This window comes from Ctenopharyngodon idella, chromosome 3 (assembly GCF_019924925.1).
Source record: "Ctenopharyngodon idella isolate HZGC_01 chromosome 3, HZGC01, whole genome shotgun sequence".
NCBI classification, from domain to species: Eukaryota; Metazoa; Chordata; class Actinopteri; order Cypriniformes; family Xenocyprididae; genus Ctenopharyngodon; species Ctenopharyngodon idella.
Window position 1 is genome coordinate 18,063,286 of NC_067222.1, and position 11,161 is coordinate 18,074,446.

Consider the following 11,161-nt stretch of genomic DNA (forward strand, 5'->3'; position numbering starts at 1 on the left):
GAGTCAGGGGGAAAGGAAGGAGGGTGTGTGTGTGTGTGTGTGTGTGTGTGTGTGTGTGTGTGTGTGTGTGTGTGTTGGGGGGAGGGCTATTGCATCCTGTAGATGTGTGAGGGCAAGGCGTTGTCCTACGCTATTTCTTTGAGATCTTCTCTCCAGATGAGTTTTATTGCTTTATTGCAGGGTGCTTGATCTCAGTTTTTGTCTTAGCAGGAAAATCAAGTCTTACATCATATTCTTTTTGATCAAATGTTTTCAGTTTTCTGCTATTTAATTTTGAATGCATTTTGTTCATTTTTAACCTGAAGAAATCCTGATGGAGTCATCTGACCTGTTTGAACACACCCATGTGATCATAAACTCCACCCTCTTACAACACTTTCCAGGAAGAGACTGACTCATTTCCACATTTCTGTCAAACTGACTCTCGTGTCTCAACAAAATCTATAAAGAATCAGCAATCAGTGGAGAATGAAGAAAAATGCTTTAAAGCAGGATTTTTGAGACATTTGTTTCTAAACAGACAGCAGACCTTTGTGAATCTCGTGGTTATTTTTGAAACCGTCGTTCAGAAAGTGAAAGTAAAGTTTAGATTGCTGGAGCTCAAACTGTGAAAATGGCTTCACTATCTGTAGAAGAACTTTCTTGTCCTGTGTGCTATGAAATCTTCAAGGCTCCTGTTTTTCTATCATGTAGTCACAGTGTCTGTAAAGAGTGTCTTCAACAGTTCTGGAGAACCAAGAAAACTCAGGAGTGTCCTGTCTGCAGGAGAAGATCCTCAAAAACTGAACCTCCTGCTAATCTTGCATTAAAAAACTTGTGTGAGTCGTTCCTGAAGGAGAGAAATGAGAGGAGTTCATCAGGATCTGAGGAGATCTGCAGTTTACACAGTGAGAAACTCTTCTGTCTGGAGGACAAACAGCCTGTGTGTTTAGTGTGCTTTACTTCACAACAACACGTCAATCACACATTCAGACCCATCAGTGAAGTCGTTTCATCATATAAGGTAAGACAAATTACTCTTGTTTCACATGTAAAGGGACAATTACTCAACCTTCTGTCCCTCTAGTGATGTGCTTGCTACCTAAAAAAGTAACTAATTGTGTTACTTAGTTTCTTGTTATGAAAAGTAATGTGTTACGTTACGCAAATCCATTTTCACACAGATCCAATTGGTATTGGATAACTCTTTTGCTTCAATAAAAAATTTCTTTTTTTTTACAAATTCTACTTTGTGTTCACTCAGACTTCCTTTGTTTTATAGTAGGTTTTAATTTCTGAATCAGTTTAGTTTGAGATGTTCACAAAAACATGGGCCACCATGGGCCACTCGATCCACAGCGTTGACATCAGCAAACCGCTCACCCACACGACACCATACACGCTGTCTGCCATCTGCCCTGTACGGTGAAAACCAGGATTCATCCGTGAAGAGAACACCTCTCCAAAGTGCCAGACACAATCGAATGTGAGCATTTGCCCACTCAAGTCGGTTACGACGACGAACTGCAGTCAGGTCGAGACCCCAATGAGGGCGACGAGTATGCAGATGAGCTTCCCTGAGACGGTTTCTGACAGTTTGTGCAGAAATTCTTTGGTTATGCAAACCAATTGTTGCAGCAGCTGTCCGGGTGGCTGGTCTCAGACGATCTTGGAGGTGAAGATACTGGATGTGGAGGTCCTGGACTGGTGTGGTTACACGTGGTCTGCGAGGCCGGATGGATGTACTGCCAAATTCTCTAAAAAACTCCTTTGGAGACGGCTTATGGTAGAGAAATGAACATTCAATTCATGGGCAACAGCTCTGGTGGACATTCCTGCAGTCAGCATGCCAATTGCACGCTCCCTCTAAACTTGTGACATCTGTGGCATTGTGCTGTGTGATAAAACTGCACATTTTAGAATGGCCTTTTATTGTGGCCAGCCTAAGGCACACCTGTGCAATAATCATGCTGTCTAATCAGCATCTTGATATGCCACACCTGTGAGGTAGATGGATTATCTCGGCTAAGGAGAAGTGCTCATTAACACAGATTTAGACAGATTTGTGAACAATATTTGAGAGAAATAGGCCTTTTGTGTACATAGAAAAAGTCTTAGATCTTTGAGTTCAGCTCATGAAAAATGGGGGCAAAAACAAAAGTGTTGCGGTTATAATTTTGTTCAGTGTAATAACAGCACTGACAGTGATCAGAGGAACATGTCTGATGTGTTTGATCAACAGGACGAGTGTCATAATTCATAATAATCTGTGTTGGTTGTTCACAAAAACAGAATAAATCAGGATGGGCCAAATACTTTTCCACAGCATTATCTGATCATATCACTGTCTTCTCTTCACTATAATCTGGTGTTTTATAATTTTGTTCAATTCTAGGAGGAGTTCAATACAGCACTGAAGTCCTTACAGGAGAAACTTCAACACAATGAAGAAATGAAAGGAGAGTTTGAGAAAACAGTTCAACACATCAAGGTGAGGAAACAAAATCAGAGTCATTTTCATTACAGCTGTAGGATCACTATATACACTTATGATCTGATATATTTAATATAATGGATTCCAGTTTATTATTTCTGTAAATGATGAGCATCAATCTGCTTCTGGATCCGTTATATGTCAGTATCTGAGTTTATCTCTGGTATTAATGATGTGAAGTGTTGATGTGTGTCGATTGAGATGATTGAAGTGAATGTGATCTGATTTCAGTCTCAAGCTGAGCACACAGAGTGTCAGATTAAACAGCAGTTTGAGAAGCTTCATCAGTTTCTCAGAGATGAAGAAGAAGCTACAATCACTGCACTGAGGGAGGAAGAGGAGCAGAAGGAGCAGATGATGAAGGAGAAGCTGGAGGAGATGAACAGACACATCTCAGCTCTTTCACACACAATCAAAGACATGGAGGAGATGATGAAAGCCAATGACGTCTGCTTTCTGAAGGTCTGATTTCAGATCATTGGTTGATCATTGGTTCATTGATTGAGTTCTTGATGATAAATGGTGTGTTTGTTCTGCAGGAGTTTCCAGTCTCAAAGGAAAGGTGAGTGATCTGCTCCTGTCTCTGGTCTCTCTGGTTCTGATCCAAAGCCACTGCAGTTCTGACTCCTGAATGTTCTTCCAGAGTCCAGAGCTCACAGCCGGATCCACAGATGGCTTCTGGAGCTTTGATTCATGTGCCACGTTACTTGGGCAACCTGCCGTTCAGAGTCTGGAAGAAGATGCAGGACATCGTCCAAAACAGTGAGTCTGACTGCAGAAGATCTGAGCTGGAAATGATGGATGGGTGGAGAGCTAAAGGTGCTTCATGATTGATAGGTAGATAGATAGATAGATAGATAGATAGATAGATAGATAGATAGATTTAAATTTTTGTCAGTTGGAGTTTGAACAGTTTTGGCTCTTTTGAACATTCCATTTTGATCGTCATTTTTAGGAAAAGCGTGAGTCTGATCAGTTATAAAAGATAAGGTCTAAAGGTCTGAGTCAAGTTTGGTAATTGTTAGGAGGAGTTACAACTAGAAAATGTAGTCTCAGATTAATAGTATTAATTTCACAAGCCAACATAACTCAAACACAACAGACAGTAAGAATAAACTACACAGACTATATGAGGCAATAAAATGAAGATGATCAGATGCTGCTGAAGATCAGACACACACTTACAGTTTTTCCATCAACAACATAAATCTCATCAGATCTCATTGATTTATTGCTATTTTAACTTTCCCAAAGGATCAGTTTCTCTTGATGGACACAAATGTCTGAATCACACATTTAATGTTTGTAGTTGATGATGAAAATGAGTGTGAAACTACATTGAACAAAATTATAAATGCAACACTTTTGTTTTTGCCCCCATTTTTCAAGAGTTGAACTCAAAGATCTAAGACTTTTTCTATGTACACAAAAGGCCTATTTCTCTCAAGTATTGTTCACAAATCTGTCTAAATCTGTGTTAGTGAGCACTTCTCCTTTGCCGAGATAGTCCATCCACCTCACAGGTGTGGCATATCAAGATGCTGATTAGACAGCATGATTATTGCACAGGTGTGCCTTAGGCTGGCCACAATAAAAGGCCATTCTAAAATGTGCAGTTTTACTGTATTGGGGGGCCGAAAACCAGTCAGTATCTGGTCTGACCACCATTTGGCTCACACAATGCAACACATCTCCTTCGCATAGAGTTGATCAGGTTGTTGATTGTGGCCTGTGGATTGTTGGTCCACTCCTCTTCAATGGCTGTGCGAAGTTGCTGGATATTGGCAGGAACTGGATCACGCTGTCGTATTCGCCGATCCAGAGCATCCCAAACATGCTCAATGGGTGACATGTCCGGTGAGTATGCTGGCCATGCAAGAACTGGAATGTTTTCAGCTTCCAGGAATTGTGTACAGATCCTTGCAACATGGGGCCGTGCATTATCATGCTGCAACATGAGGTGATGGTCGTGGATGAATGGCACAACAATGGGCCTCAGGATCTCGTCACGGTATCTCTGTGCATTCAAAATGCCATCAATAAAATGCACCTGTGTTTGTTGTCCATAACATACGGCAGCCCATACCATAACCCCACCGCCACCATAGGCCACTCGATCCACAACGTTGACATCAGCAAACCGCTCACCCACACGACACCATACACGCTGTCTGCCATCTGCCCTGTACGGTGAAAACCGGGATTCATCCGTGAAGAGAACACCTCTCCAAAGTGCCGGACGCCATCGAATGTGAGCATTTGCCCACTCAAGTCGGTTACGACGACGAACTGCAGTCAGGTCGAGACCCCGATGAGGACGACGAGCATGCAGATGAGCTTCCCTGAGACGGTTTCTGACAGTTTGTGCAGAAATTCTTTGGTTATGCAAACCGATTGTTGCAGCAGCTGTCCGGGTGGCTGGTCTCAGACGATCTTGGAGGTGAAGATACTGGATGTGGAGGTCCTGGACTGGTGTGGTTACACATGGTCTGCGAGGCCGGATGGATGTACTGCCAAATTCTCTAAAAAAACTCCTTTGGAGACGGCTTATGGTAGAGAAATGAACATTCAATTCATGGGCAACAGCTCTGGTGGACATTCCTGCAGTCAGCATGCCAACTGCACGCTCCCTCTAAACTTGCGACATCCGTGGCATTTTATTGTGGCCAGCCTAAGGCACACCTGTGCAATAATCATGCTGTCTAATCAGCATCTTGATATGCCACACCTGTGAGGTGGATGGATTATCTCAGCAAAGGAGAAGTGCTCACTAACACAGATTTAGACAGATTTGTGAACAATATTTGAGAGAAATAGGCCTTTTGTGTACATAGAAAAAGTCTTAGATCTTTGAGTTCAGCTCATGAAAAATGGGGGCAAAAACAAAAGTGTTGCGGTTATAATTTTGTTCAGTGTAATAACAGCACTGACAGTGATCAGAGGAACATGTCTGATGTGTTTGATCAACAGGACGAGTGTCATAATTCATAATAATCTGTGTTGGTTCACTCTTGATCATTATATGAACATCAGAATAAAAGCATCTGTTGATTGTGTCTCATCAGCTCCTGTCATTCTGGATCCAAACACTACGAATCCACGTCTCATCCTGTCTGATGATCTCAACTGTCTGAGATTCAATGGGAACAAACGGCCTCTTCCTGATAATCCAGAGAGATTTGACCATTATGAGTGTGTTCTGGGTTCAGAGGGGTTTAACTCAGGAACACACTGCTGGGATGTGGAGGTTAAAGAGAGTAAATACTGGATTATTGGAGTAACTACAGCATCAAACCAGAGGAAGGGACAGGATTTATTTGACACTGATGTTTGGTGTGTGACATATGGATGGACTGTAGGTTCTGGTTTTCTTGTTAAACGTAAACTTGATCGTGTGAGAGTGAATCTGGATTATGACAGAGGAACGGTGTCATTCTCTGATCCTGTAGCTAACACACATCTACACACATTCACAACCACCTTCACTCACACACTCTTTCCATTCTTCAGTTGTTATGATGGATCTCTGAGGATCTTAGCGGTCAATAGTCAGTAAACGTTACTCCTGTAGGTCTGGATCTTCCTGCTTTCATCATGTTTAATCCAGATCACACGAGTAAGAGTGCTGTTGATCTGAATATCAGATCAGAATACAAGTACATTTATTCATCTTTTTAAAATGATGTGTCATGAATCTCCACCCATAACAGTATAGTAACTGCCTAGCAACCACCCAGAACACCCTAGCAACCATGTAGCAACACCCTGGAAAGCACACAAGAACACCCTATCAACTGTATAGTGATGTGTGTGTGTGTTTGTGTGTCTGAGAGACAGCATGGACTCAAAACCTTCACACTTAAATCATTCAGACTTTCAAAAGGATAGACTTTCTCAAGCCAACATGAAAGTCTACTTACATTATAATATCATATTTTTCTAGTGTACCACTGAAAGAGTTCATTCAACACTTTTTTTAGTTTTTGTTCTTGATGAATAATTGTTTATTTCTGTTCTAAGGTTGAAATGATCATTTGTTGATTTAAGTAAATGGATGTAAAAGGTTCTTGCTGATCCACAATAAAGTTCAATGAAATATAAACACTTAATCTGATCATTTGTTCTGAGGCATACCTTTTTGCCGGCATGGGCTGAAGATTATATGATTCGAAATTGGACAAACCTTCTAGAAGTAATTCAAAGAAATATGATTTTAAAGAATATCATAATGGCAGACAGGAAGTTTGGCTGACTATGGCAAAATTGGCATCGATGTTCTCAACATGACCCACAGAATCAATTAAGATCAGTCTCATTACAATAGGCCACAAATTTTATAAAACTATTAGCATTTTTAAAAATACCATTATGACATGGTACCTTCAGAGCATCTGCCGATGGCACATACTGAGTTTTGTAATGGTACACCAATGCATTCATAAAATATAGAATTTTATATCTAATAATAATAATAATACATTTATTTTATATAGCGCCTTTAAAAGTGTTTTTCTCAAAGCGCTTTACAAGAAAACATATAGCGTTCCGCCGGGTTCTTTATTTTAACGCTGTTACATGCACTCGTCTCACTGAACGTCTTTTTTTTCGTCTTTTTTTTATTCTGCTATTTATTCCATTCAATTTAAGGCGCAGACGTCACGTAAATCACGTAAATCATGTGTGGCAGTGAAGTGTCGAGCCAGACGTCACGCGTGATTCACGTGTAGCAGTAAAGTTGTTTTTTGTTGTTGTTGTTTTTTGCTAACACACTACTCACACGGCTCAGTGCAGTGTGTGAGCTAATTCACAATTTACTTGTCCTTCATTCACTCCTCTTATTGGACGTGATTTCTGCGTCTGACTTATAACATGACGTCTGCGTTTTTTTTTTGGTTTTTTTTGCAGTTTTTAGTGTGTCTTTCTTTTTCCCGGCTAACGTATACAATATACATTAATCATGTTGTCATGAGTCGGGTTTTATATTTTCCCTGTTTCTCTTTCTCCTATCATTACTGCTACTTAGACTCAGCTGTTCGTTATTGCAATCAGCGCTCGTGCTGATCATCTCCACACCTGTTCTTTCTCTACTCTGATTTTCTCTGCTACATGTGGGTTTCAATGAACCTGCCTTGATGGCACGCTTTTTGGAGAGTTTGAACTCCGATCTTAAGGATGAGATTTATGCCCGTGATTTTCCCACTGGCCTGGATCAACTGGTGGAGTTGGCCATCCGTCTTGACAATCGTTTTGAGCTGCGTCGCAGCGCACGGGGCGTGGTTACTGAGACACCTGCTCCCCAGACTACACCTGCTGTCTCCTTTGAAGCTGCGCAGTTTCCTGAGCCCATGCAGCTGGGAGGGATACAGATTTCTCCTGCTGAACGCCAACGTCGCATCCTTTACAGACTCTGCATGTACTGTACATCTTGTCGCTGTGTGCCCGCTAAAAGACGATGCTCGTCAGTAGATCGGGAAATACGCAACCGCTCTCTCCCCTTCTGGAAAGACTCGCACCACTTTCTCAGTCATTCTTCGCTGGCCTGGCTCTTCTGTTTCCTGCTCAACTCTCATCGATTCAGGAGCTGAGGGAAATTTCATTGATGAGACGTGGGCGCTGGAGAGGGGCATTCCTTTGCGTAATCTTAAGGATCCTTCCACTGTTTTGGCTCAAGATGGCAGTGTTCTATCAAAGGTCCATCGAGCCACCGTTCCAGTGAGTCTCACCATCTCTGGCAATCATCAAGAGATGATTTTTAATTTTTCCTTCTCCTGTCACACCTGTAGTTTAGGGCCATCCTTGGCTTGTGCAGCATAATCCTCAGATTAATTGGACTGAGGGGACAATTTTGTCATGGAAGTTGTCTTGTCATGTTAAGTGTTTAGTCTCTGCTGTCCTTGCTGTTTCTTCTGTGTCTGTGTTTCAGGAGGAACCCGGTGATTTGTCTGGAGTGCCGGAAGAGTACCATGATCTGCAGGCTGTGTTCAGCCGTTCCCGGGCTGCTTCTCTTCCTCCCCATCGACCATATGACTGCAGCATCTAGGCCCTTAGGGCACTTTGAATATCGGGTTTTACCGCTCAGGCTGGTCAATGCTCCCGCCATTATTCAAGCCCTTGTTAACAACGTTTTAAGAGACATGCTCAATATTTTCATTTTTGTGTGTCTGGACGTCATTTTTATCTTTTCCCCGTCTCTTCAGATGCATGTTCAACACGTCTCTCGTGTATTACAGCATCTCCTGGAGAATCGTCTCTTTGTAAAGGCAGAGAAGTGTGCTTTTCACGTCAGGTCTGTCACATTCCTAGGCTCGGTTGTGTCTGCAGAAGGAATCCGTATGGATCCTGCTAAGGTTCGTCCGGTCATTGAGTGGCCAATCCCTGAGTCTCGTACCGCACTCCAATGATTTTTGGGGTTTGCAAATTTTTATCGGTGTTTCATTTTATTCAGGTTGCCACCCCCTTGACTGCTCTCACCTCGACTAAGTCTCGTTTTGTCTGGTCAAAGTCCGCCCAAGATGCGTTCGATTACCTTAAGAGATCATTCACCTTCTTATTACACCTGATCCTAGAGACAATTTATCGTAGAGGTGGATGCCTCCGATGTGGGAGCAGTGCTGTCACAGCGCTCTCCACTTGATGAAAAGGTTCACCCGTGTTCGTTCTTTTCCCATAGACTCTCGCCTGCCGAACGTAATTATGACATAGGGAGCCGTGAACTTCTAGCTATTCGCTTGGCTCTTGGAGAGTGGCGCCACTGGCTAGAGGGGTCCTATGTATGTCTGGACAGATCACAGAAATCTCGAATACATTCGTTCAGCTAAGAGATTAAACACCCGCCAGGCTCGTTGGGCTCTTTTCTTTGGTCGTTTCGATTTTTCTATTTCCTTCAGACCCTCTCTTGCCAGTTTGGTTCGTCGGAGAGCGCCACGACCACGGAGACGATCTTACCAAGCAGCTGCGTGGTCGGGGCCGTTGTCCTTCCTGACACATGTGCATATTTAATATAAACATATTAATATATAATAATAATAATTTAGACATTTTTTGACGTTTATTTTTATTACACTCTTTGTAAAAGTATAAAATTACATAAAATGTATAAAAAGTCTACAACATATAACAAATGTCTCCGTAAGGAATCCTTGAGTGAAATTTGTGTTGCTTATAGGTATACTCATATAAACATTTTATTATTCATTTTTTCATTCAACATATTCTATGTTTTGAATAATAATCTGCCAGGATTCAATCAATCAATCCTGTAAAAAATATCACAGAAAAAACTTTAAGCAGCACAACTGTTTCCGACGTTGACAATACATTAAATAATCGTGTGACACAGAAGACTGGTGTAATAAAGCAGAAAATTCAGCATTGCATTTCAGAAATAAATATAAAATATATTAAAATAGAAAACCATTATTTTGAATTGTAATGATATTTCACAATATTAACCAGGCCCCGCCCCTTCAATAAATAAATAAATGTGTTGCGCTGCACAGCTTATTTTGATATTCTTCATGTTCTGCGTGGTCAGTTCACAGCAGTGATAGAAATTAATATTTTCCAACAAAAGTTATTTTTATTGCCGCTTTATGGGGATTTTTAATTTTATAAAGCCTTTTTTTTTATTTCTAGAAGTGTGCATTATCTTTTGCGTCAAATTCTTATATTTAATCAACAAGGTGAATTAGAATAATAAGACATTTGGGGCTGTTACCAAACCAATAAAATCATTATAAACAAAATTCATCTTTGCCATGCAGGAAACACAGAAGCTGCATCTGAAGAGGCATTTAGATGCATTTACACACTTTAATGCAGGACATGAATGTTTAACAGAAATAATGTTTTGATATTTTAATTCTAAAACTTTGAATAGCCTACTGATATTTGAAATATTTTTATTATTTTTTTTAAATTAAAATGTGCTTTAAATGTAAAATTAAAACCGCCAGTAGGAGGCAGCAAGTCACTATTAATAGTGATTGCTTATTTAAACGGTTGATTCATTCAGGGACAAAACACTGTCATGTTGCTCAGAGACGCAAAATAGTGTTGGGGCTCTGTTTGGAATTACCTATTTTTATTGGCGAAATAGAGCAAAAATAGGCAATAATATGGTGTCTATAACGTAAGTCTGTTAATATTAACGTCTTGTTTATTTAACTGTTGTATAAAATCAATATCACATTTGTGCGATATTATGAAATAAGTATATGGCTTACATTTTCTGTCCACATATCCTGAATTTTGGGAGCATTCTAAATGCATTTTATTAGACTGAACCATGCAGTGAAAGAAAACACTCTAAATGAAAACAGTCAGTAAAATACGATAACACGAGCAGTTCTAAATTTAATACAGCAATTGAATCTTTACATTTAATTTTCTTTTTCACTAGTTTCATGTTTCAAGTATATTTTAGTATATTCAAAACATTATTTTGGGGTGTTATAAAAGAAGAGGCAAGAAATCTTTCACCTGCACTCAGTGTGGAAACAGTTTCACAAACAAACATAATCTTGATTGTTACATGAGAGTTCATACTGTAGAGAAGCCGTTCACATGTGATCAATGTGGCAGAACTTTTTTTTGGGTCATCAAACCTAAAGTCACACCTGACAGTTCATATGAAGGAGAAGCCACATTCATGTTCTGTGTGTGGAAAGAGTTTTTCAGTGCTGCAAA

General features: G+C 40.5%; 1 protein-coding gene across 2 annotated transcripts; it reads left to right on the forward strand.

Annotated features, from left to right (window-relative positions):
* Positions 1 to 365: 365 nt before the first annotated feature.
* On the forward strand, positions 366 to 6,575 carry LOC127508142 (E3 ubiquitin-protein ligase TRIM35-like). Of its 2 annotated transcripts, none has more exons than XM_051885824.1 (6): positions 366 to 1,003; positions 2,375 to 2,470; positions 2,705 to 2,935; positions 3,013 to 3,035; positions 3,117 to 3,292; positions 5,539 to 6,575. In XM_051885824.1, the coding sequence occupies exons 1-6, from the start codon at positions 614 to 616 to the stop codon at positions 6,027 to 6,029; spliced, it is 1,407 nt and encodes a 468-aa protein (XP_051741784.1). In that variant the 5' UTR covers positions 366 to 613; the 3' UTR covers positions 6,030 to 6,575. The 2 variants fall into 2 exon arrangements, with proteins under 2 accessions (XP_051741784.1, XP_051741785.1); XM_051885825.1 differs by having other exon boundaries at positions 369 to 1,003; positions 3,117 to 3,235.
* Positions 6,576 to 11,161: the final 4,586 nt, after the last annotated feature.

Excerpts from the sequence above, each read along its gene's own strand:
- LOC127508142 (XM_051885824.1), top strand. The coding sequence starts at position 614 with ATGGCTTCACTATCTGTAGAAGAACTTTCTTGTCCTGTGTGCTATGAA. Across the intron at positions 2,936-3,012 it reads ATGACGTCTGCTTTCTGAAG|GAGTTTCCAGTCTCAAAGGA; the intron begins GTCTGATTTCAG and ends TTTGTTCTGCAG. Across the intron at positions 3,036-3,116 it reads TTTCCAGTCTCAAAGGAAAG|AGTCCAGAGCTCACAGCCGG; the intron begins GTGAGTGATCTG and ends ATGTTCTTCCAG.